Raw genomic sequence first — 23,079 nt, forward strand, 5'->3', positions numbered from 1 at the left:
TCCCATCGCTCATCTTAGAGGCCTTGTCTGTTGGAACTTATGGGGCACTTTGTCCAATGAGGCACATTGAAATGGGGCAGATGTCCCAGAATGCTCTGGGTGACTGAGCCAGTGTCCCTGATTCCCTATCCGTGGCCATTTGGGCCATTCCCAGCCTTGCAGCAGATCGGTAACGATGGGTAGCCCGTGACAATGACCACAACCACGTGCTGGGCTAAGTCCTTGACAGTGGTTGCTAGCCCACCAATCCTAACAGCCCTGCCAAGCAGGCCCTGTTTTTGTGCCCATTTTACAGGTGAGCAAGTAGAGGTACAGGGAGGCTGAATAATGGCTGGTGAGGTGTGGGGCTGGAGTTTGGACTCAGGCCGACTGAGGTGTGTGCTGCTGACCACGTGGCTCAGCTCCGGTGGGCAGCTCCCCTCTGTGTGGTGCGTGAAGACCCCTGCTCCCACCTGACGGGCTGAGTCCTCCTCTGGAAGCCGTGATGTGCCCCGGGCCCCAGCACCAGGCCCTCGAGCCCGGCTGTGGTCCCTCTGTCAGCCTTGAAGCAGGACACACAGGCTTAGCTTGCTCCAGTGCAGGTTGGGGAGAGATGGGACGGCTTCTGCTCTCGGTCACTTCTGCTCAGAGCTCCCCGTGACTTCTGCAGAGCCTCCCGTGACCTCTTATGGAACCTCAGGAACTGCGGCAGTGACTCAAGTACTGATCTAGCTCTGGGTGCAGCCATTAATGTCTGGTTGACCGTGGGCTTAATACTTCCTCTCTCTCGCCTCAGTTTCAATATCTGTCAAATGGGCATGATAATACCACTACTGGTAGGTATGTTGTGAGCATTAAAGGTGACACAACAGAGGCTTAGAACCAGGCTTCGATTATATTAACTGCTTAAGAAATGCAAACGATTTTTTTTAAAGACTTATTTATTTACTTGAAAGAGTTGCACAGAGAAGAGGAGGCAGAGAGAGAGACGGAAAGAGAGATCCACTGGTTCACTCCTCAGATGGCTGCAATGGCCAGAGGGGGCTGATCTGAAGCCAGGAACTTCTTCCTGGTCCCCCAGGTGGGTGCAGGGGCCCAAGGACTTGGGCCATCTTCTACTGCTTTCCCAGGCCATAGCAGAGAGCTGGATCGGAAGTGGAGCAGCTGGGTCTCGATCCGGTGCCCATATGGGATGCCGGCACTGTAGGCAGCAGCCTTATCCTCTGTGCCACAGTGCCAGCCCCAACAAGCTATTCTTACTTACCGCATTTATCACATGTGCTATCTCACCTTGACATTCCATGAAATAGGTCAAACCCCAACTCCCATTTCAGAGACAGAAAAACTGAGGCTCAGAGAGTTTCAGGCTTGAGTAGCTGGCAAGAGGCACAGCAGTGATTTGAAAGTGTGCGTCTGACTGCATAGCCCACGCGTGCTTTGAGGAGCAGGTGTACCGGGCTCCTTGCACAGTCCCTGCCCCCGTTTCCTTGGTGGGGGGAGAGTGGAGCCCCTGATGGAATCGGCTTTCACCACCCCACAGGTTTTCCTGTTGATGTGTTCCTGCCGTGTGCATGTTCATTTTGTTGTGGTCTCTGCTTGCCAGACAGCAGGTGTAAAGGCAAATTCACTAGGGAGAAATGTGTTATCGGGAAAGTCTGTCTGCCTCATCTCTGCCGACAGCGAGCCTGCTGTGGATGCCTTTCATGGAGAGGGCCTCAGTTACCCTAGGAAATGTCAGCGTCCTGTAGAGAATAGTTGAGGACCCCTGGCCCTTGTAGAAAGTGGGGAGGCCCCCAGCATTGCCCTTGAACTTGTGTTGGTGAGCTGAGGCTGTCATACTTATCTAAAAGACATACCCTTTCTTGTTGAGAAAATGAAGCAATAGTGGGCCCCTCCCAGGTGTCCTCGGCTCTCGTCAGTTCCCACTGCCACTCCTGGGGACTTTTGGGGACCTCGGTGCCTTTGCAGTACCAGCTATTGGCCAGCAGATGGCACAGTGACACTGCTGCTGCAGCAGGCTCTGCTCCCTGGTGAGAACTGAGTGGAGGTCCGTTCACCTCTGCTCCTATGGTCCTGGCTGACCCGTTCCTTCTGGTTTCCCTTAAAGCCTCAGAGAACCGTGAAAGCTCTCTATGACTACAAAGCCAAGCAGAGTGACGAGCTGAGCTTCTGCCGCGGTGCCCTGATCCACAACGTCTCCAAGGAGCCCGGTGGCTGGTAAGGCTGGGTGGCGGCTGGGTGGCCTGGCAGGTGCTGGTGGATTCTCCCTTCTCAGGGGTACTTCAGGTATGGCTGAGTCCTTACTCCCTTTGTCTGCCGTTCTTGGCTGAGCTCCTGGGAAGGAAGGCAAATAGCAGTTTTAGTCACCATTATGTCCTGTCATCCTGTGTCGTTTGTGACTATAATCCAGCAGCAGCTGCCATGGGTTGCATATCAGTCCTCTCACCAAATCCTTGCTACAATCACTGAATTACAGCTGTGGTTACCCCCGCTTCGCAGGTGCAGTAAGTGAGGCTCTCCCCAAGGCTGCACGGTGGCTGGTGCAGTCATCCCATTGGGCAAGTCTGCACATTATTTTAAATTCAAATTCGTGTGCTATTGCTTAGTCCTGTGCTTTCGGCAACAGCACCATCCTCAGTGCCGTGAGTGCATTTTTAGGTCAGAGCCACCTGGGCTTACTCGGGTTTACCTGTTCCCAGTTTTCGTCAGTCGGTCCCTAGACAAGTGGTTTTGTGCGGTGATTTTCCCACGAGCAGCGAGAAGTTGCTTGGAACCCTGAGACCAGGCAGAGGGCCAAGCCTTTCTTCCTCCCACGAGGTGGCTGGACCTGACTTGGAGTGTGTGGGTGGGTCAAGCAGTACGGTAGCATTTCACTTAGGGCAACTCGCACAAGCCACATGACGACCTGCATTTCAGACGAGGCTGCCAAGGCACAGAGGAGTTCAGCTACGTGCCCGGGACCACACAGCAGGCTGAGGTTTCAGTTAGGGTCTTCTGTCTCCAGCGCCCACCCTCTTCACCCAACCCATGTGCCTCGTTGCTCTGCACACTCTTGCAAGGTGCCCTAATCCAGGGATTTTTGGTTTAAAACTTCCTGTTAACATCCGCTGAACCTCTCATTCCGAAAAGTAACAGCAGAGTTCCCTGTGGAAGCTGCTGCGGGGGCCTGGGGCTGCCTGCCGTGACCTCGTTGACCTCCGTCCACCCCGTAGTGCTCCTGCACCTGCTTCTCACGGGGTGGGGTGGGGTGGGGGTGACGCCTCAGACCATCCCATGCCTCCGCCTTGGGCCTCTCCAAGTTCCCCAAGCTCTCATCCTGAGATAGATTCAGAGCCTGGCGGGGGCCCCTTCGACACAGACTTAGTGCTAGAGGTCTCGCTCACGTCTTCAGCTATGGGAGCAGTACTGCCACCTAGTGGGCTGCCTGCCTTAGACTACTTTTTCCAAACCAGTTCCTTTGGGGCTAGAGGGACCACCCCCTCTTACCCAATCAGAGATGCTTTAAAAAAAAACAGTTACTTATTTAAAGTTAGAGTTGCCGAGAGAGGGGAGAGACAGAGAGAGAGAGAGAGAAAGATCTTCCAGCTATTGGTTCACTCCCCAAATGACCGTGCGGGGCGCCGACTGCCAGGCAACAGGCTAGGTTCTGAAGGCCCTGCGGAGCTGACTTGTGTCTCGGCAGCAGCGCGATCGCGTAGGAGCCCCTGGCTGCAGAGAGGAGTCCCCACGACGGCCCGGTGGGAAAGAGCAGATGTGCAAGCCCGGACGTGGACTGGGGGGTCATTTAGAGCTGTTGCTGTCTGGGGCTCAAGGCGCACGTGTAGGTGAACCACACTGCATGCCCTTAGGGCCGTTGGGAAGGCAGGGAGCTGTATTTTAGCCAAATAATGGCAAGAACTTACGCTACTGAGCATGTTGCACTCTCTGCGTGCACAAGGGGTCTTCAAGAAGTTAGTGGAAAAGACTTCTTTTGGAAAGAAACTGCATGGATATTAAAAACTTTCTGCACCAGAATAAGCTTAACCTCCCAATTCCACTTCCCAGGACCTTTCAGGAGTGCTTTCATACTGGACGTAGGCGCTGATAAAGCCGCCCGCGGTGGGCACTAGCGTAGCCCACTGAACAGCCGGAGAGTCTGGGGCCCAGAGCTCCTGCGTGGTTGGTGACGGAGCTGAAACTGTGTCCCAGGCTGCCGGGCTGCAGAACCCTCGTCAGACAGCCCTGGTCTCCAGATCCACAACCCTCCCGGAAGTGGTTTCAGGTCCTAGAGTTGAGCTGTTGTGTTACACGGCTTTCAACTTCTGTTCAAGGTGTTGTGCCTGGAGATGTTTGGTGTCCCCAACCAAATCATAGGTGTCGAGAGGAGGACCGTGAGCCCCTGGCGGTGGACTGGTGACAAAAGCAGGAAAGCAAATGTCCCCTCGGCAGTGACCGCCGCCTGCGGCCGCCTGGCTGCCGGCCGCCTTTCTCCCCCAGCAGCTTGGAGCCGACACCTGATGAGCAGTACGAAGTCTTCCTGCTGCCAGTGACAGCCCAGGGCCTCTTGTCTGCTTGCAGGTGGAAAGGAGACTACGGGACCAGAATCCAGCAGTACTTCCCATCCAACTACGTCGAGGACATCTCCACAGTGGACGTGGAGGAGCTGGAAAAGCAGGTGAGCCTCCTGCCCGCGTCCCAGTAAGCAGGGAGCCGCTGGGCCTGCTGGTCCGGGAAGCTCCCACAGCCGTGCCAGCGTGCTGTGACGCGGGGTCTTTGTGGAGCTGCCAGACAAGGGAAGATGGAGCGACAGGAAATTGGGGTTGAATCTGAGCTGCTGCAGGTGAAAGTCACGGGCACCAGCCGGTTGCATTTTAATCAGGTTGTGCTGAGCTGGAAGGCTTTGAATATGCAGCCAAATTCCCACCGGAGCCGCAGTGGCCGAACAGGGAGTCCGTCCTCTGCCCAGAGCAGCCTGTAAATGAGGCACATTGAGCTGCGCAGCGAGACGCTGCGTGCGTGCTCGGGGTGAGCAAGCAAACGGGCCTCGCCGGCGGTCAGATGTGGCCGTGGTCCCGCTGTGTGGTTCAGGAGGTGTGGAGAGCAGCCACATTCAGCATGCCACACACCAGGGGAGATGGGGCAGCCTGGAAAAGCCCCTGGAGACAGGGGCATGTGGGCCTTCCGGGTCAAGCTGGAGTGCGATGGGGAGTGACGGGCAGAAGGGAATGGCAGGTGGGAGGCACCACTAAGCAAAGGTGCACTGGTGGGAACAGGACTGTGCTCCTGGGCTTGGGCTGAGGCAAAGACAAAACAGCCTCGCACCCTAGCCGTGTAGTAGGGGCTGGGGTTAGTGCGAGCCGGGGGTGCGGCTCTCCTGAGACCCACCTATTCTCTGTCTTAGCTGGACCCTGGTCTGGTTCAAGTGCAGTGGGAGGCAGAGCTGCGAGTCCTGCAGAGCCTTAAAGACCAGGCCCCCTGGACAGCAAGGGTATAGCTCCAGCAGGCCGTGGGAAGCCTCGGGAGGCTGCTGAGCCAGGCTTTAGAAAGCTGAATGGTCCCATTCCATCGTCACGTCGGAGGCAGGGCCTAGGGTCTGTTTAGGAACCCAGAGCTGAGGTAGCATCTCGAAACCTGCCGAGGAATTAGCAAGGCCGCAGCAGCCTGCACCTGCGCACGCCGCTAGGTGCCTATCATCTCCACGCCGCATTATTTAGCGCCCTCCCCATGGACGGCTCCTGTAATGAAAACGCATTTTAAACAGTTCCCCTGGCAGCGTCCCTGCTAGGTGGTGCGCTTTGGAAACTGGCTGTCTTTTTATTATTCCTGTTCCGACAGCCCTGAGTTATGTCTTGTTTCCTCACAGATTATCGAAGACAACCCCTTAGGCGCTCTCTGTAGAGGAATCCTGGACCTCAACTCCTATAACGTGGGTACGTGCAGACATGGCTGACCCCGGACTCCCATCCACGTCCCCCAGACCTGACTTCAGAACCACCCCAGACAGGGCGGCGGAGAATGTGGGGTCCTGTCCGGCCTTGACTTTGAGGCCGGCTGCTGTGCTGGCTCCAGCCAAGCACCACAGCTGCAGGCCGGTCAGTGACGGCCGCGTGAACTCTGCTGTTCGTGTCTGAAGCCCTGGTACGGAGCACCAGGCGGCTGCCACTGCCACCAGCTTTGTCGTGCGGAGGGTCTGCTGCGTCCCCTGTGCCTTTTGCAGGAGAGCCGAGCCATTGGCCAGGCTGAGATGGGGCTGGAGCCGGACTCTTGGATTTTGAGCGCAGCTCTGCCCTCTGGTTGCCGTGACACCCTGGGCTCTCCGCTTCTGCTCTGCTCTCTGCGTTGTGGCTTCTGGCTGCTTGGCCGGGGATCAGGAAACCCAGGCTGCCCACGTCCGGGGATGCTGGGGGGGGGGGGCAGCGAGGGCACGGCTTGAACATGGGCCTATCCAGGAGGCAGGTGGGCTGCTCTGTGGGCTTCACGGACCTTGAGTCTGTCCGCTTTTAAGTGGGAAAGTTGCAGCTCCCGTGGAGCAGCTGCAGGCGCCAGGGAGGACCATTCTGCCTTCTTCCATGGGAGGCTCTCATGTCTGGAGCAGGCCTCGTGTTCCCTGCAGCCATTGATTGGTTAGCCTGGGTTTGCTGCCTACGACCGGGCCCTGGGAACACCTGTACATGCTGCGCTGGCCTCGGGAAGTTTTTCCTTCCATTGCCAGCATTTTGCTTTCTGCATTGAGTAACTGGCTTTGTTTGTTTGTTTGCTTGTTTGTTTTGGCTTCCTTGCCACGGTCTAGCAGGGATAGGTATCTGCTGAGCGAGCGCAGCGGGTGCCTGTGGGCCCCTGGCAGGGTGGCCGAGGGGGCTCGGGGCACCTGTCTGCACGGCTGATGGTCTGCGAATCCTTCCCTTCCCTAGGTTTGCCCGGGGCTCAGCGGGTGCACGCCAGGTCTGCTCTGAGCCTCAGCCTTCACACACCCAGCTAGGCGCCCTTCCCTCTGTGATTCTCTCCATGAACCTCTCAGGGACCGATACGATGCAGAGCACGGTCTGCCGGGAGTATTGCTGGCTGTAGGAGCTCAGAAATCCCAGCTACGCGCATTGTTTCACAGAGAACTTCTCCTCTCCTAATCTTCCCCTCTCCTAATCTCCAGTCTCTGTTCCCTGCTGTCTCAGCATATGGAGTCCGTTGCATGCCCCGCTCCTGGCTTCTGGTGCCTGCTGGCATCCTCGGGGTCCCTGGCTTGCGGCCCCTCCCGTCCTTGCTCCGCCTCCACCCTCACGTGCGTCCTGCGCTGCGTGTGCATCTCACAGCTCCCTCTCCTTCCCCTCACAAAGACACGGGGCCTTGGGCTTTAGGTGCACCCTAAATCCAGGATGGTCTCATCTTGAGATCCTTAATTCGAACACATCTGCCAAGACTCAGTTTCCAAACAAGGTCACGGTCGCAGGGGCCAGGGGCTGGGATGCGTGCCTTCGGAGGACTCGGCTCGCTGTTTCCTGGCACAGCAGGGTGTGTAAGGGTCCAGATGCAGCCAACACAAGGGGGCACCCCAGGCAGCGCCAGCCATGGGGATAACAATGGCTGACCGCTTCGCTCAGTGAGAAACCTTGGGCGCCGCCAGGTCTGGTCTTTGTGGCCTGTCTGGGGGCTGATCAGGACTTTGCTCATTCTCTCCCCAAAGTGAAAGCCCCACAGGGCAAAAACCAGAAGTCTTTCGTGTTTATCCTGGAGCCCAAGAAGCAGGGGGATCCTCCAGTGGAGTTCGCCACAGACAGGGTGGAAGAGCTCTTCGAGTGGTTCCAGAGCATCCGGCAGATCAACTGGAAGATGGACACCAAGGTAGGCCCTGGGCCGCGGGTGCGCCTGGAGTCCGCAGGCCCCTGGCACCTGCTGCGGCTGTGGGAGGGTGCACGCCACAAGTGGAGCAGGTCCAGGGGCCACACGGATGTGAGGCAGATGTAGGGCAGGTGCAGACAGTAGGAATGTCTGTCTGTCTTTCTGTCTCTCGCTCAGGAGCAGAAAGGGGTGGTGGAAGTCCCTTGGGAAGCTAAGGCCTGTTGGAGCCTTCGGGAGGCTCGGGGTGTGTGCAGTGACGCTCGGCGCCTTCCTCGCTCTGTGTGTGTCGCTTCCCGACATTCACAGAGCCCTGCCCACAGCCAGCGTTCGTTCGCTGGGCTTGGCTCCCTGGCCCCTGAACACAGACAGCCAAGACATGCTCCTTTCTCGTGCAGATGGGAATGACTTTGTCTGGGTTTCCCTATCTGGGCAGCAGCGTTGGGCTGCAAGTGTGTTGAGGAGGTATGAGGTTTGCCAGTTGGCAGCCTGGGCCCTGGGCAAGTGACCTCACTCCTCTGGGCCTCAGTTTCCCTGTTTATAAAGCGAGGAGCCCAGCAGGTAACCCAGAAGGTGATGGGTGAGAAGTGTAAGGCTCAGCCTCCGCGGGGCTTAGTGCCCACGTCATCCTTGTGCCGGATGACGACACGGCAGAGTGTTGCCACATCTTGGCTTATGGGGTACGGGAGGCCGAGGGCTTCCCATGGAGCCACTTGCTTCTCAGCTAGGTCTTGAACCAGAGCACCGACTGGATAGCCTTCCTTGTAGCTCCCAGGCCCCTGACCTCTGGCCGTCGTGGCTGAGCCTCTGTCTGCCAAGGCACTGGCAGTGGTCACCCCATGCCATCGCCACTGCCAGAAGCTGCAGTATCCTGGTCTGTTCTTCTCTTTCATGGCCAGTGGCTGGGCAACAGAGACCCCTGACTCAGCCTTTGAGCTCCCTAGAGGGAGACTGTTGTCCTCGAAGACTCTAGGGAGTGCCAGGTGAATGGCCTCGTGGCTGGGGGGGCCGGCCAGCACTCCCAGCCCGGGTCCCAGACTCTAGTGAAGGGTTTCACAAACTGCACCCTACTCTCCCATGGCTTCTCGCTCCATCACCAGTCCCTCCAGGGAGCCAGGAGCTAGTTAGCACCAGCAAGGTGGTGCGTTGCCACTCTCCCTGGTGGGGACATCACTGCCTTCCCGTGCCTCCGGCGTGGTGCAGCGTGGAAGTCCAGGGGCACCCCTGCCCCGAGGGTGGTCTGAAGAATCGTCCTCACCCCTGGCTGTGGCCTCGCTGTGGCCGAGTGGCTGTCATCGCCGTTTGGGTGGCACCGTTCAGCAGCCCCTGGCCCCCTGGTCCTCCTGAGCGTGTGTTCTCATTCCTGAGTCTCGGTCCGTCTCGCCTAAGATGGAGAAGAGTAGTCAGGGGCAAGCTTGGGGCACCTGCTTCCTGTGTGCCTTTTTCCCAGACACCCCAGCTTTCTCCGAGGGGGGCACTGATGAGGGGCTCAGAGGGGCGTGGGCGGGGCGGTAAGCGGTGTACCCGCCTCTCCTGACTTGTCTTCCTGTGACTTCAGTCTCTCCTCCCTCCTTCCCTGTCCCACTTCCTCTCCTCCGGTTGGGGGTTTCTGAGACTGAGCCTGGGTGTTCAGGCGACGCTCCCCCCATGTTTGTTTTCACGTTGGCTAGGATTAGCTGAGAGTGCAAAACTGCGTTCAGCAGAGATTGTCCGGGTCCCGGCTGTGGGCCCCAGCTGCCCACACGATGAGCTGGCGTGGCCACAGGGAGAGGCCTTGTCCTGCCTTCGAGAAGCAGCAGGGAGGTGGGCTCTCAGCCTGCTGCCAGGAGGTTCTCCCCAGAGTCTCCCATGTGCGTCTCCCTAAGGACCGGCCCAGCATTCTGTGTGTTTTCATGCCCTCTGGCTGCCTCTGGTCTGTGGCAAGACCAGCCACTGTGACCCGTCTGGCTAGCAGTTTCCAAAGCTAACCAATGGCATGTGTTGTGACCCCACACACTGGGGTGGCCTGATTATAGCACCTGCAGGTGTGCAGAGGCATTGTGAGGCAATTTGGCACTCAGAGTACACAGCCAACTCGATACAAGGACCCAGGCAGAGAGGTGTGGCTTGAGTGTCCTTAATAGTGCTTGGCTGTGGACTTTGGACATCTCTGGACTTCTCCTCCCTGTGCATCCTGCCCACAGCAATCCGAGTATTCCTGCCAGGGCTTGCTGTGTACCCAGGGACACTCCGGAGGTGTGGGACGGGATGGCGAGGGCTGGCTTGGGTGGATGAGCTTGAGGGAATACCAGAGCTTGGAGGCGCATTCAGAGCTGTCCTGGTGATGTGGTCACAGCCAGAGCTATTATCAAATCTTGTTTGCTGGTTATTGCCAAAGTCTGACCCAAGGAATCGAGCCAGCACTTGTCGGTGAAGATGTCCTTATGTAAGAATTGGGTGCCCTAGCTTGCTTGTGTGCCAGGAGCCACTGCTGCTGCTCTGTCTGGCACACGTATCTCCCAGTACAGTGTGGCCACTGTTCATCGCTTGTCGTTGTGCCTGGTGGAGAGCCAAGGCCTCCCTGTAGAATCCTCCAGCAGCCCTGTGCGTCCCCAGATGAGTCTTATTTTACAGCTGTGGAAACTGAGGCACGAGGCGATGATAGGACTGGCCTGACACAGCCAGCAAACTAGCAGGCTCTGTCTGATTCCAGGTCCCACCTTCGTAGCCATGGGATTGTATTGCCGCTGCCATTGGGTCAGCCCAGGACCTGAACACGTGCCACCTGCAGGGCTCTGCCGTATTCTGGGGGAAACAGATTGGGGATTGCAGTAACACAGGGCCGGCGACGAGGGACAGGCCAGGGCCGAGGAAGGCAGAGACTGGAAGAGAGGTTTCAGGAAGGCAGTGCCCCTTTCCCGGTCTGTGTTGGAGTTCTCCATAAAGGCGTCCACGAGAGGGAGTGGTGTGGTGGTGTCCAGGAGGAGGGGGCATGCGGGCAGCAGGCGGGGGGCTCGGACACCGAGGATGTAAAGTGTGAGCTGCGTGCAGAACGCTTCCTGGTGACGTCGTGTCCAGGAGCTGGGCTGATGGTGTGAGAGTGAGAAGGAGGCGGGGCTGCCGCGTGGCACAGGCAGGGGTTAAGCGTCCGGTCTTGATGCTGGCCGGCTGTGTGTGTAAGAGGAGGTGTGGACCAGCTTAGATGAACTCCCTTCCACCATGCATGCGTCACTCGAGCCCAAGCCTCCCCATGCGGTGGTGGTCCCCTCCACATCTTTCCGAGGCTCCCCGTCGGCCGGTGGAAAGCTGATGGTCAGAATTGGGGGAGAAGTGAGAAGGGCATCCTTGCTCAGACAGAGTTCGACCAGACAGGAGAAAGGCCCCCTATGCCCATGGCATGGGCCTGGGCCTCAGGGAGACAGACCTCTGGCCAGAGCCGCCATGGGCACAGTGAGAGGTGGGGAGGGGACGTGCCTGTTCCAGGGACCCAGGGGAGGGAGAATCACGAGGCAGCCGTGGTCCGCGGTGTGAGGAGCCGGAGGGCTGGAACTGGGTGTAGCAGTGGCTTTAGGGGAGGGAATAACAGAGGGGCAGAGGACAAAGGAGAGGGGCACGGTGACAGAGAGCCGCCACCTGCACCGTCCTGACCCCGTCTGTTTTTGAGCCGTGGCCAGGGGCTGAGATGGACCCTGGGTGGCAGCAGCTTGGTGGAGAATTCTGGCAGTGAGAGGAGGGGGAGGAAGGAGGTGGCTGCAGGGGAGGCAAGCGCTGAACTGCGAGCTTCGGGAGAGCCAAGGAAGGGAGGGGAAGGGGGGAGGCAGGGCACACACGGGAGATGGGGGGTGTACTGGCTCTGGAGGCTGCAGCTGATGGTGCCTGGCTCCAAACAGGAGAACAATATGAGATACTGGGAGAAGAACCAGTCTATCGCCATTGAACTCTCCGACCTGGTTGTCTACTGCAAGCCCACCAGCAAGACCAAGGACAACCTAGGTAACGTCTTCCCCTTCAGGGTAGTTTCAAATAGTTTTAAACAAAAAGGCAAATCACAGTATTTCTAGATAGACCTTTCTGTCCCCTACCCCCGCCTTGCATCCCTGGGACCCTCAAAGGCAGGGGTGAATCTGATGGTAGCGATGCTGGTGCTGCCTTCGCAGCCCCTTGGGTGTGATGTCAGAGAGATGCCTGCTGTCCTTTGGCCGTGAGCATGCAGTGCTGCCCCAGCATGGTGCCGAGAGCCGCAGTAAATGGTGACTGGATGCTCTGTGTGCAGAGAACCCCGACTTCCGGGAAATCCGCTCCTTTGTGGAGACGAAGGCTGACAGCATCGTCAGACAGAAGCCCATTGACCTCCTGCGCTACAACCAGAAGGGCCTGACTCGCGTCTACCCGAAGGGACAGAGGGTGGACTCCTCCAACTATGACCCCTTCCGCCTGTGGCTGTGCGGCTCCCAGATGGTGGCGCTCAATTTCCAGACGGCAGGTAAAGGGGCACCGCAGGTGGCCAGGACGCGGGGGGTGGGGTGGGGGGGTGTCCTTCCAGGCAGGGGGAGCTGGGCCAGCAGGAGTGAATGATGTGTCCTGGAAACTGTCAGGGTTGTCAGAGCAGCTGGGCAGCAGGAGGCCTTCAGCACAGTGGGGTGAAGGAGGGGACCGGCCGGCTGTGTGACTGCGACAGAGACAGTCCATTAGCTTATGTGAATACAGTGTCCCGGAGTGGATTCCAGCTTCAGGCACACAGTGGCTGCCTCGGGTGCTCTATCCTTTCAGCACTTTCCTCCTGTTTTTCAAGAGATTTATTTTTATTTATTTGAAAGGCAGAGTGACAGAAACAGAAGCAGACACACATGAGCGTGCACACACACACCTGCAGCTTTGCCATCTGCTGGTTTCCTCCCCTAAATGGTCACAACAACTGGGGCTGGGCCAGGGTGACATCAGAAGCCAGGAACTCCATCTTGGTCTCCCACATGGGTGGCAGGACCCAAGCATTTGGGCTGTCCCCTGGTGCTTTCCTAAGCACGTTAGCAGGGAGCTGGATCTGAAGTAGACCAGCCCCAGAACTTCCCTCCTTGAGAGCTTCCTGGCTCAGACTCTCCTGGAGCTTATCTTGTGCTGGGAAATGCAACGCACACACACTTGTGGACCCCAGATGGTGGCATCAGGCACAGTGGTTTGCTCCCCCACTGTTGTATCCCGAGCCTCCCTTACACTCTTGCCTGGCTTCCCAGGCTGCCGTGGGGTGGCACTGTTCTGTGTTTAACCAGCCTCCCACGGAGGCCCCGTAGGCTGTTCCCATCAGAGGCACTTAGACACTGCACTGTCTTCTGGAACCTTCCGAGAGCCTAGTACTACAGAGGTAGGGGTGCATTAGGGGGACAAAATGCTTGGAGCAGCGGGGTGGGTTCCCCGGCACTTGCACTTGGATTTTGATAAGCTTCGCCCTGAAGAAAACCCCTGCATGCCTGTCTGTGGTGGTGCCGACAGCAGGAGGTTTGCCATCGTGCCCTCCATAGAAGCTGGGTGTGGAAATGCAAATTGGCGCTCCGGCGTCAGTTCATGAAGCTCGTTTTATTGAGCTTCTCCATCTTTGTCCATCTGATGGATTATAATTGATTAGAGGGACTGGTGCTGTGATGTAGCGTGTGAAGCTGCTGTCTGTGGTGCCAGCATCCCATATGAGTGCTAGTTCAAGATCTGGCTGCTCTGCTTCCAATCCAGCTCTCTGCTATGGCCTGGGAAAGCAGTGGAAGGTGGCCTAAGTGCGTGGGTCCCTGCATCCATCTGGGAGGCCCAGAGAAAACTCTGGCTCCTGGCTTCAGATCATCCCAGCTCAGCCCATTGTGGCCATTTGGGGAGTGAACCAGTGGATGGAAGACCTCTCTCCCTTTCAAGGAAATTAAATAAAAAGAATTAATTAGACACTGTGGCAGATGAAAGCTGCTCTTACTGATATTTCACTTGCCCTTCTTTTTAAAAAAAATGTTTCATTTGAAAGGCAGATGGAGGGAGGGAGAGAGAGAGAGAGAGAGAGAGGTCTTTCAAATGGCCTCAATGGCCAGAGCTGAGCCAATCAAAAGCTAGGAGCGAGGAGCCTCTTCCAGGTCTCCCTCATAGGAGCAGGAGTCCAATGACTTGGGCCATCTTCTGCTTTCCCAGATGCATTAGCAGGGAGCTGGACTGGAAGTGGAGCAGCCAAGACTGATACCGGCACCCATATGGGATGCTGGTGTAGTGAGCAGCAGCTTAAGTTGCTGTGCCCCAGTGCCAGCCCCGGTGTCTCCCTTCTGAGTGGTGTAACTGCTTCAGGTACCAAGGGAGCACTGGCACTGGTTTCCCTGCAGAGAGTGCGGGTGTCTTACCCTGTTTATCTCATCAAGTTTTCATTGTGTGCACTGATCAGAGCTCTTAGGAGGTTAAAAAGTTGACATGTCTGTATGTCCCAGGCATTTGGATGACGGCCTAACTTCTGTGTATTTTTTTCAGCATTTAGGAGGTTTTGATGACCTTGTGTGGTTCTGGAATTTTTTTTAAGAGTCTGATAGTTTCCTTGAGTCAGTGGCCTTTGTGAACAACTACCTGCAGTGGCTGCTGGGAAAAGCCACGCCCGTTCCGCCGGGTTCTCACGCCTGACTCACAGCCCGAGTCTGCTTTCCTTCCAGACAAGTACATGCAGATGAACCACGCGCTGTTCTCACTCAACGGGCGGACGGGCTACGTCCTGCAGCCCGAGAGCATGCGGACAGAGAAGTACGACCCGATGCCGCCCGAGGCACAGAGGAGGATCCTGATGACCGTCACGGTCAAGGTAGGGCCCAGGGCTGGGCCGAGGCCCCCGCCCCAGGGGGAAGCATCACACTCAGGGTTAGGACCTTTCACACACTATCGTGCCTCCCAGGGTGACTGAGGAGGGAAAGAGAGGGAGGGGAACTCACCGAAAGCCATCTTGGTCATCCCCCTGTTGTCGTGTGTCAGGGTACGGTAGGAATCGGTCTCTAGCCAGAAAGAGAAAGAAAACTGGGGAAATGGCCTCGGGAGAGAAGAGGGTTGGTCTAGCCTCTGGCCAGTCTTGGGAGTCAAAGTTTGCTCCTTTCTGGTTTTGGAGGGTAGAAAAGTGAAGGTCATGTGACCTATGCCCTATACATGGAGACCAGTTAGCAAAGGATGCTGCCTGCTCGTCCTCCTTTCCTGAGGGCTGGGGGTCCCGGGCCTCAGCTGCCTGCCTCATGTGTGCTCCGCCCCTGGGCATGGGGGGTGGTGGTGATGGGCTCACGGGAGACCCAGCTGAGGGTCACATGGCCGGGGCTGAGCTTCTGGCTTGTCCTTAAAGCTGTGGCCTTCACCCCACCCCACCTCCTCATCCAGCATAGGGCGAGATCATGGGACCCCACTGGGGAAGCTGACACCCCCTGAGTTAACTGGCGTGCTCTCAGGAGACACTTGGACCTTCACCCGAGACCCTCTGACTCCAGAACCCAAACTGAATTCCCTGCCCCCTGCCTTGGTAGAATGTGTCTTGTGCCCACCCCCCACTCTGCTCTGTGCCCTAGGTCCTGGGCGCGCGCCATCTCCCCAAGCTTGGCCGGAGCATCGCCTGTCCCTTTGTGGAGGTGGAAATCTGTGGAGCCGAGTGCGACAACAACAAATTTAAGACGACGGTAGTGAGTAAGTTGTCTCTGCCCTTTCCTCAATGCAGAGAGCAGCTAGGGCGCACACAGGGAGGCTGTTCATGGGGATTTCTCTTTTATGACTTTATTTGAAAGGAGGAGTTACAGAGAGAGGGAGGAGGAGAGAGAGATGGTCCATCCTCAGGTTTACTCTCCAAATGGCTGTGGCTGGGTCAGGAGCTTTTTCCGGGTCTCCCACGTGAGGGCAGGGGCCCAAACGCTTGGACTGTCTTCCACTGTGTAGCAGCGAGCTGGATTGGAAGTAGAGCAGCCAGGCCTGGAACTAGGGCACACGTGGGATGTTGGCATCATAGGTGATGGCCTATACCACTGCACCCACAGCGCCAGCCCCCACGGGAGATTTCTTAGTGGACAACGCTGCCCTGGCGAAGAGCAACTTCAAACTTTTGGACTACTCCCCAGTGCTGTGTGGTCAGGTCAGAGTCCTAGGCCGGCCCTTGGCCCCTGGGCCATGACAGCACCCACCTGCTGTGTGTCTCGGGTCAAGGCTTAGTCAGAGGCCACAGCTGACCAGACCAAAGGGCTCAGCCTGGGTGACTTGACCCTGGGAAGGACCCAGCTGCATAGAAGGCGGCTACCAGCAAACCTGGGAAACAGCTCTTGGTGCTGAACGAAGAGGTTGTGGTTGTGGACTGTTGAAGGTTTGCTGCTAGCCTTGTTCTATGCGGCCGGGTCCTCCCTGGCCGCTCTGCCGCCGCAGCCAGCCTGAGCCCCGCCCCCTCACCAGAAGGCCTCATGGCCCTCCGCTCTAGTTGCCTCTTTTCCTTATTCCAAACCCAGGGCTTCCTGCTCTGCCTGTCTGCAGGGAGATGGGGACGCCCACGGGAGCAGGCAGTCCCCTTCTACTTATGAAGGCCAGGCCTGTGATCACGAGAGCTCGGGGCAGGGGAAGAGCAGGACCCAGGTTTTGCTGAGTTCTTGGCATAGAGAACGGTTCATTTGCATGGCTGCTGAAGGAGGCAGAGTCCCTGGGCTGGGGTGGGGCAGGGCGAGATGGCTTGGACTGAGCTCTGCCCTTCTTCCAGATGATAACGGCCTCAACCCAGTCTGGGCGTCGACCCAGGAGAAGGTGACATTTGAGATTTATGACCCCAACCTGGCCTTTCTGCGCTTTGTGGTTTATGAGGAAGACATGTTCAGTGACCCCAACTTCCTTGCGCATGCCACCTACCCCATCAAAGGCATCAAGTCAGGTAAGGGGCATCATAAGCAGGTGTTCGATCCCAGCCAGCTGCTGGCTTCCATTAAGTCACTGCAGAGTGATGGGGCAGCCTGGAGAGCTGGGGGGTGGGGGGCAGTTAAGTGGCGCCCCACGGCCATCAAAGCCAGCGTGTGTGTTTGCGACTGGATTGGTAGGTAGGGGGTTGCAGCTCTGGCTGGTGGGATTGCCAGTCTTGGGGTTCATGGGACCTAAGCTTTAGGATTTCATTGTCATCTGTAACATTGTGGGAGTTGATTACAACTGCGAGCATTTTCCGCCATGCTGGACTGAACACACATGCTTCCTGGTTTGAGAAAGGATTTTGTATTGGGTAGAGACCAAGCCAAGTGGGGCACCTGAGCAGCTCTTGCACACTCAGGGAACCTGGGATGAATGGGGCCGGCCGTCTGCAGAACGTTGACTGTCCCCAGGTTGGGGACGCTCACGCTGGGCAGGTTCTCCCACAGCCGTCACTGGGGTGTCAGTTTCCTTCTTCCCCGGGCTGCTCTTTCTGCCACATGAGCTGCAAGATCACAGCCCCTTCTGGGTTCCTAAGGACCACTTTTCCAGAGGAACAGGTGATCTTCCTAGTTGTTGCTATAAAAATACAGACTTTGGATGCTGTTTAGAAGCCTTGGGCTCCATGAATTGCTAAACTGGGGCTTTAAAAACCACTGGGACTGTACCAGGTATCAGCTCAGTGTTTGTCGCTCCCAGGCTGATCAATCTGACCTGTGCATGACGGAGCCCCGGCCCCGCACGGTGGAGTTCTGACTGAGCCCCGGGGGCACCCAGGAATCTGCATGTCTTGCCAGCTCCTTGAGGAAATCATTTCCTCAGAATTTTGGAAAATGCTTAGATCCTCAGATTTTGTAGCACTTTGGAAATATCCATTTTTATAATTTACCGTAATAATCAGAGTTTTGGCTTGTGAGCCCCAGAGGCCTGATACTTGGAAACCCCTCTTGGTCAACTGGCCCGGCTCTGTCAACTGGTTGTTAAATTTGTAATGTGCTTCTTTTAGATTAACTCAATAAACAAGGTCGAGGAATGATGCCCCTTGTGCCAGGGCAGGGAGTGTAGGGGCCAGGCCTCCGTGCCACGGCAGAGAGCTTTGCAGGGTCTGGGTGCTGCCTGGTGCCTGACCGGTCTCCCCTGGACTGGCCCTGTCCCGATGGGTGGCTGTGCTTATGCCCCCTGCTACCCCTCCTGCCTTCGCCTCGTGCAGAAGGCAGAGCTGATCAAAGTTTTCTATCTTGCCGGCCAGGGAAGTGCGCTAGTTCATCTAGAAAATGTGACTGTGCTTGGAGATCCATGTAAACAAGAACAGAGCCGCCCAGCCCAGCGGTGAGGTCCCTGAGCAGGGGCTCAGGACAGGAGAGGAAGAGCCCTCTGTGCCTCAGACGTCAGGAGCGTCTGGACTCAGAAAGGAGCCTTGGCCAGCGTCACACGGCGGGCTCCGGGGAAGCAGCGTTTACGGCGTACCTTAAATTCGCTGTTAACCCCACAGTATCCTGCGAAGGGGCTTGCATCATCTCTGCTTTTCAAATCTGGACGCTTTGGGGGCTGCAGGTCTAAATTAACTTGCTCACCGTCTTAGACACATAGGACCGAGCTTGACTCGGACTTCAAAGCCGTCTTCTTCCCGCTCTGGAGCCTGCCCTGGTGAGCCCTGCCTTCTTCCCGCTGCAGTCGAAAAGCCCCCAGCCTCATCTTCTCAAGTAGAGGAACAGCTTTGATTTCCCTTTCTCTGTAAAACGACCAAAGCAAACGAGAAAATGCAAATTCAATTTTGGGGGAAAGTGAGAAACCGTTTTGAGCCCAGTTCCCGTAAACATAAAGGGTTGCCCTGTGCGTAACTACAAGACGTGGACACTGAGTCTCAAGGCTCGGGTCTCGCGTGGAAGCACCCACCGAGTGTCCGTCGGTACTGCCTGGCGTGCAGCCACACTCCTGGAGTGCATGGCTTCCAGCCAGCCCCACACAGCATTCCAGCTCCTGTGACAGCCCCCTCTGTGCACAGCTCATCAGAGGTTGGGGACATCAGGCCCCAGCCCAGACCTCACGTGCACATGGACGATGGAGTCGCACTGGCTTACCTGTGAGAATTCTGTGGGTGACACATAGCAGCACCACCACCGCCACCAACAAAAAAAATCAGACGCACACCTCCGAGGTCACGTGTCCCAGGAGCTCATGTCTAAGAAAACAAAGAGGACAAATTCCGCCAACTGAGACATCTACAGAGAAGTTCAGCAGGAAGGTGGCTCCTTGTATACACTCCGGCCATGCACTGTGTGTAAATCACGTTGAGTGTAAACTGACGTGGGGCTAAGGACCTAGTCGGGAGCAGGCTTTCTTCATTTTACTCCAAATTGTGTCTGAAAGCACGTGGGGACGCGGGAACGGCCCCCGGGTAGTCTGAGCGGTGAGTGTGCAGGTGCGCCCAGAGATGTTTTAGCTTTACTGCACGAGCACGGCTGTAGTGAAGCATCACTGAACCGCCCTCCATGGGGGGATTCTGCTTACAAACTCGAATGCAGATACCAGGTGACATGTCCGTGACGAAACCATACTTCTCCTCCACCTGTCTGCGGGGAAGAGAGGGAGACCTCAGGGTGCTGCTTCCTTCCTCTGTAGCCATGGATACTGAGTCTGCGGGTGCTGTTGAAAGGTGTTGACGCAGCTGAGTCTCGAATGCTCTCTGGTAACCTGACTGGCGAGAGGCATTGAGGACAGACTTGGAGTGCCTGGATTTGGGGCAATGCTTGGGCAGGAGACTGAGATACCATGGAATTACGAAGCTTTGGGGACAAACTAGGGTCTTGTAACAGTCTCTAAGGCCCTATCTAGCAGTGCCGATTGGGTGGGAGCCAGAGTGCTGTTTTCACTGTATTTTATACTATGTAGCTAACCACCCACCTCTGAGCAGCCTTCACCTTTACCAAACGGGGGAAAGAGTCAGCTCTAACTCAAGTAAGAGAAACATTTAAATGACCACAGGGTAGGAGCTATCTAGGGGGCGCGGCTTTCTGAGCAGGAGGGTCAGTACTGCTAGGAGCTGTCCTGGGCCGGGTGATTTGCTGCTGCTGGACGTCTTCAGAGAGAGCCCGTGCCCGCATCCTGGGATGCTGAGAGACCTAAGTGGAGGAACTGGCTGTGAGGACGCATTGCTGAGTCTATCAGTGTCCCTCCACCATGGCAGAGTTCTTACTGGGCTTCCCCACGGGGGCCGGCCCGTCACTGTGCCAGCCTCTTCTACAGGCTGGGACCTCTCTGGCTTCCAGGGCATCAGGCTCCACGGCGGGGAGCCGACCACTCCTTCCACTGGGGCCCGAGGAAAGCCAAGGCTGGCATTAACAACCCCCTCTGCACGTCCCCTGTTCTGCAGGCTTCCGATCCGTTCCTCTGAAGAATGGGTACAGCGAGGACATCGAACTGGCGTCCCTCTTGGTTTTCTGTGAGATACGACCCGTCCTGGTGAGTGGAGGGTGGCGGGGGGCGGGGCTCCCTGAGCGTGTTCTGCTGGGGTAGAAATGACCTGTGCCAGTGTTGGCTACTGGACTTGAGCCCCGGGAGAAGTCCCTTTTCTGTTACTTCTCAGAGGTCTGGCTTCTTCCTCGGGGAATGCCGTGGGAGTCCCGCAGTAGGCAGTATGATGGGAACGGGCTGAGGTCCTTGGCAGTTCAGTTTCATTTTAGCCAGAGCCCAGACAGAGCGTGCTTTTGTTCTCTGGATGCTCCTCCCTGCCCTTTACCAATGGTTTGTCTCAAGAGGTGGAAATGCAAGGACCCCATGTGCTGGCTCCAGTGCACAGGCAGCTTGCTTCTGTGACCCTGTGGCCTGCCAAGGCCTTGAAGACACTTGGTGTCTTTTGATCAAGGAGTTTGGGTAGGACTTGGCCTCATGGAATTCTGCATTAACGGAAGCGATGAGGTTGTTTAGGATCAAGGGTCTTCAAGGGAGCACTGGGCTGGGGTTCACAGTAGGCAGCTGCAGAGTTAAGGTCACGCTGGTGCTGCAGCCGGGTTGTGATGGCCTCTCCCCAAGGCTCCAGTCCACCTCGCGTGTGTGCTTGCCAGGCCTGAGCTCTAGCTCCGCCCCTCTCTCAAGATATTCTCCTCCTGCTTCAAAAAAACCAAGGCTGGTCTGGGCCGGGCTGCTGCCTTGGGCACTCCTAAAAACCCGTGGTTCTAGATGCCCGTGTGCTGATCTGGGTGTGGCTGGCTGTCCATCTTGTTTTCCCAACCTGGCTGGTTCCTGGGTTGAACAGTCACAGCCTATGCTTTTGCTCTTGTGGCCAGAAGAGCTCAACAGTGATGTGGAAATAGCTTGCATGGCAACTTCCAGAATGTGAGTCAGGTCAAGAACTGTCAACTGTGGAGGGAGACGGCGGGGCGGGGAGGCCTTGGAGGAGCACAGCAGTATCTTTGCAGGAAGAATTAATGAACTTGACTCCAAGGGGAGAACCCGAGGCTTTTCTGTGTAGCTGTTTTGGTTTTTGCAACCTTGGTAGTTTTCTACTCCACAGCATTTTAGGAACATCAGGATAAAAGAGGCTGCAAAAATCAGGAAAGGCAGACAGGGAGCAGAGACTTAAAAGGCACAGTAGTTGGGGGCCAGAAACCTCTGAGACAGCCAGGGGCATCCACTCCTTTAAGTGTTATACTGTAAAGATAAATATAAATCTCATATGAAAAGGCTATTTTTCTTTTGAACTTTAAATCAGGGATCCAGAAAAGCACCTTTTATGGTTCTTCCTGTGATAGAAATACTTGTTCAGGAGAGTTTATCTGAATTCTTCTCTGAAATTTCTCCTCTTCTAGAGTGAGTTAAGCATTGCCAATGTATCCTTAGTAACAGTGAAGTGTTTAATAAGTTCATTAACAAACCTAAGCCAGAATTACTGTTTTCTGTAAATTAAACCACAAAGCCAGAGCCCAGCTTGTGTGGGCAGTATAGTTACAGTTTTGTAATTAGTGGGAGAGAGGAGAGAATGGTAGCACGTCTGCTTTGCTTTCTTTATGGAAGTGTAATGATATCAATTCATCTATACAGGTAAGTTATGTCTTTTTTAATTCACTGTTGAAATTTGGGGCTAGGAGTCCTTTATTTTTTAAGGGTTATTTATTTGAAAGGCAGAATGACAGAGAGAGAGTGCTCCCATGTGGTGGTTCATTCCCTGAATTTTTGCGATGACCAGGGTTGCATTAACCCGAAGCCAGGAAGCCCCAGTACTTGGGTCATCTTCTGCTGTCCTTTCATGCAGTAGCAGGGAGCTGGATTGGAGGCAGAGCAGCCAGGACTCCAATTTGCCCTCTGATAGTGGATGCCACTGCTGTGAGTAGAGCCCTGCTAGGTGGTTCTCTGTGGTGGGGACTCTCCTGTGTGTGGTAGGGGGCTTGGCTGCATCCCTGCCCATGGCCCACTTGACGCCAGTAGCAGCCTCCACCTCAGCTCCGAATGTTGTCGGATGTCACTGGGATGGTAAAGTTAGCCTTGGTTGAGAACCACTGCTTTCAAGTGAGGGTCTAGGGGCTGTGCCAATGCCAGCATCCCGTATCAGCACCAATTTAAGTCCCTGCTGCTCCACTCCCAATCCAGCTCCCTGCTAATAAGCCTGGGAAGGCAGCGGAAGATGGCCCAAGTCTTTGGGCCTCTGTCCCCCAAGGGGAGACACAGAGGCAGCGCCTAGTTTTGGCTTGGCCCGGCCCCAGCAGTTGCGGCCATCTGGGGGAGTGAACCAGTGGAGGGAAGAGGTCTTCTCTAACTGCCTTTCAAATAAATGAATCCTAAAAAAATTAAGGGAGGTTACAATCACTTTTCATTATTACCTATTCTTCATCAGCATTCCGCTGTTAGATTGAGAGGGACTCCGCCTACAAATGAGGCTTTCGAGCTGCTCTCCGTGGGAGAACCTTCTCCTCCTCCAAGTCAGTAAGGTCAGCTAATTGAGCAGGATGGGCAAACTTGTGACACCTGCACGGTTAACAAAAGCCTTGCAGAATCAAGCCCCAGGCCCCTTTGCTTGGTGAGGCTTACCTCTCAGAGGTGGGCTTTGTCCGTCTGGTGCCTGGGGAAAGTTCCAGAAACCCATCTGCAGACATTTCCCGGGAAACTCAGTGGTAGAAATGCTCCGCGTGCTCTGTGGAGGTGCTGTGCTGCACAGCCACCATGAACAACCCTGGAAACGTGAGAAGTCATTGAAAGGATTAGGTACCACTGGCGGCAGAGAGGATGAGTATACTTAGCAGGAAACTGTCTATGCAGATTTGACGCACTGGCCGTGGTGGGGGATGCTGGCTTTCTCCAGGAGTTCCAGTGCACAAGTGGCCTGGCGTGTGCAGACTGCATTGCAGCTGCTGGCTCCTGGGGCTGTGTTCAGTTCCACATCTGTCACCCAGTTCTGCGCCACCTACGGGT

At 56.2% G+C, this 23,079-nt stretch overlaps 1 protein-coding gene and 1 long non-coding RNA gene across 2 annotated transcripts in view; one reads left to right on the forward strand and one right to left on the reverse strand.

The window, feature by feature from the left end:
• The window catches only part of PLCG2 (phospholipase C gamma 2), a 141,726-nt gene that overhangs the window by 103,723 nt on the left and 14,924 nt on the right, over positions 1-23,079 (forward strand). Inside the window, exons 22-31 of the mRNA XM_062176292.1 lie at positions 2,087-2,196; positions 4,537-4,633; positions 5,822-5,888; positions 7,637-7,794; positions 11,658-11,760; positions 12,041-12,250; positions 14,430-14,575; positions 15,318-15,432; positions 16,481-16,648; positions 20,048-20,136. Coding sequence (XP_062032276.1) covers positions 2,087-2,196; positions 4,537-4,633; positions 5,822-5,888; positions 7,637-7,794; positions 11,658-11,760; positions 12,041-12,250; positions 14,430-14,575; positions 15,318-15,432; positions 16,481-16,648; positions 20,048-20,136 — 1,263 coding nt within the window. The remainder of the gene's footprint in view (positions 1-2,086; positions 2,197-4,536; positions 4,634-5,821; positions 5,889-7,636; positions 7,795-11,657; positions 11,761-12,040; positions 12,251-14,429; positions 14,576-15,317; positions 15,433-16,480; positions 16,649-20,047; positions 20,137-23,079) is intronic.
• On the reverse strand, positions 15,536-22,812 carry LOC133747870 (uncharacterized). The gene is made up of 4 exons (XR_009864414.1): positions 22,699-22,812; positions 18,756-18,856; positions 18,249-18,406; positions 15,536-15,717 (listed from the first exon to the last, which is right to left on the reverse strand). It is a non-coding gene; the product is annotated as an uncharacterized LOC133747870 (long non-coding RNA).

Source organism: Lepus europaeus, chromosome 19, assembly GCF_033115175.1.
Source record: "Lepus europaeus isolate LE1 chromosome 19, mLepTim1.pri, whole genome shotgun sequence".
Lineage (NCBI taxonomy): Eukaryota > Metazoa > Chordata > Mammalia > Lagomorpha > Leporidae > Lepus > Lepus europaeus.